Source organism: Papio anubis, unplaced genomic scaffold, assembly GCF_008728515.1.
Source record: "Papio anubis isolate 15944 unplaced genomic scaffold, Panubis1.0 scaffold4824, whole genome shotgun sequence".
NCBI classification, from domain to species: domain Eukaryota; kingdom Metazoa; phylum Chordata; class Mammalia; order Primates; family Cercopithecidae; genus Papio; species Papio anubis.
Window position 1 is genome coordinate 1 of NW_022165019.1, and position 1,812 is coordinate 1,812.

General features: G+C 40.5%; 1 protein-coding gene across 1 annotated transcript; it reads left to right on the plus strand.

Annotated features, from left to right (window-relative positions):
• Positions 1–7: 7 nt before the first annotated feature.
• On the plus strand, positions 8–1,760 carry LOC116273244 (olfactory receptor 6P1-like; the record flags this gene model as incomplete). The annotated part of the gene is made up of 1 exon (XM_031662203.1): positions 8–1,760. A coding segment is annotated over one exon (642 nt), but the record flags the coding sequence as incomplete, so codon positions are not given.
• Positions 1,761–1,812: the final 52 nt, after the last annotated feature.

A 1,812-nucleotide genomic window follows, 5' to 3' on the forward strand; every position in this document is an offset into this window, starting at 1 on the left:
CTTCTTTATTGCCTTAGCCTGTACTGAATGTGTGCTGTTGGCAGTTACGGCCTATGACCGCTACCTGGCCATCTGTGGACCCCTCCATTACCCTAGTCTCATGCCTTCCAGTCTGGCCACTCACCTTGCTGCTGCCTCTTGGGGCAGTGGCTTCTTCAGCTCCATGATGAAGCGTCTCTTTATTTCCCAATTGTCCTACTATGGACCCAACATTATCAACCACTTTGTCTGTGATATTTCCCCACTACTCAACCTCACCTGCTCTGACAAGGAGCAAACAGAGCTAGTAGACTTCCTTCTGGCCCTGGTGATGATTCTCCTCCCTCTATTGGCTGTGGTTTCATCATATGCTGCCATCATTGCAGCCATCCTGAGGGTCCCTACTTCCAGGGGACGCTGCAAAGCCTTTTCCACTTGTGCCACTCATCTGGCAGTAGTTGTTATCTACTATGCCTCCACTCTCTTCACCTATGCATGGCCCCAGGCCATGTACACCTTCAACCACAACACGATTATCTCTGTGCTCTACACTATCATTGTACCATCCCTCAACCCAGTCATATACTGCCTGAGGAACAAGGAGGTGAAGGATGCCTTCAGGAAGACAGTGATGGGCAGATGTCACTATCCTAGGGATGTTCCAGACTGATATACAACAGGTCCTGGGAGAGGCAAAAATTGCAGAATCTTAATAGGGCTTCCTTAAGGAATCAGAATGGGCTTAAAGGGAACACAAATATAATTTGCCAACATTTTCTTTAAATATTGTCTGGGACCTTCTGATAGAAATGAAAGTTTGCGAATCATTTATTTTTTACAGGGTTTTCAAACTGAGGTTGGACTAGCTACGCAATAATCAACTGGAAATTTGTTAAAATAAAGATTCCCCCCCACCAAAAAAATATATGGAGAGTCTTACTGAGTATGTCTGGAATGTGACCCTGCTGTGAATAGTTTTCAGAACTTCCTAGGAATTCCTATTTCATAGACAGTTTGGGATTCCCTAGTCTAGACCAAGCCCATTATTTTATAAGTGTGAAAATATAATGTGAGGAAAAAAAGGGAACTTACTGGTGGACATGTCAAGAAAAAAAATTAGGTAGACTTCAATGTAACAATTTCAAAGATCCAGATTCTCAAATCCCACTTTCATAGGAAACTGCACAAGTATGTTATACCCCAAGAACTAAATTTCATATCATCTCATCAATACACTTTACCGCTACAAAACTCATATTCGTTGAAAGTCAAAGCAGAGAGAGATGCAGTGCTGTTCAGCTGTATATTCACGACTCAATATGACTAAATATCCTCTCCATCTCCCTTCTTTGAATCTCAGGGAGATATAAAGCTTGTTGACCTAACAAATATTGACCAGGTAGTAGGCAAAATGTTCTAGAAAGCTTGTATATAGATCTTCTCCTTCACTGTGGCCAGCACCCGTTTTAACTAATTAGTGCCAGGGCCATACCAGTTGTCAAATATTTTAAATTGTGTTCCTAGTCAAAGAACTCTAAGAACAGAAAATGCCTTCATAAGAAAGAAGATTGAAGAGCCATAGATAGGATGCAGATATCTCTATGGCAATTGGGATGTCTCAGGTTCATAGCCTGAATCATAGGTATTCTAGCAAGTTCCTTTGATTTTTGGAAAGTTGCTTGAATTGCTTAGAGAAATTTTTCTTATCTTGAATCTAGGCTCATTTACGCAAATTTCTGCATCTTGAATCAAATTCAATGACTATTTAGATATGAAATATATGAAACAAAATAAATATGCAATTGAACAAATTCCAATAAACACAGATTGTTG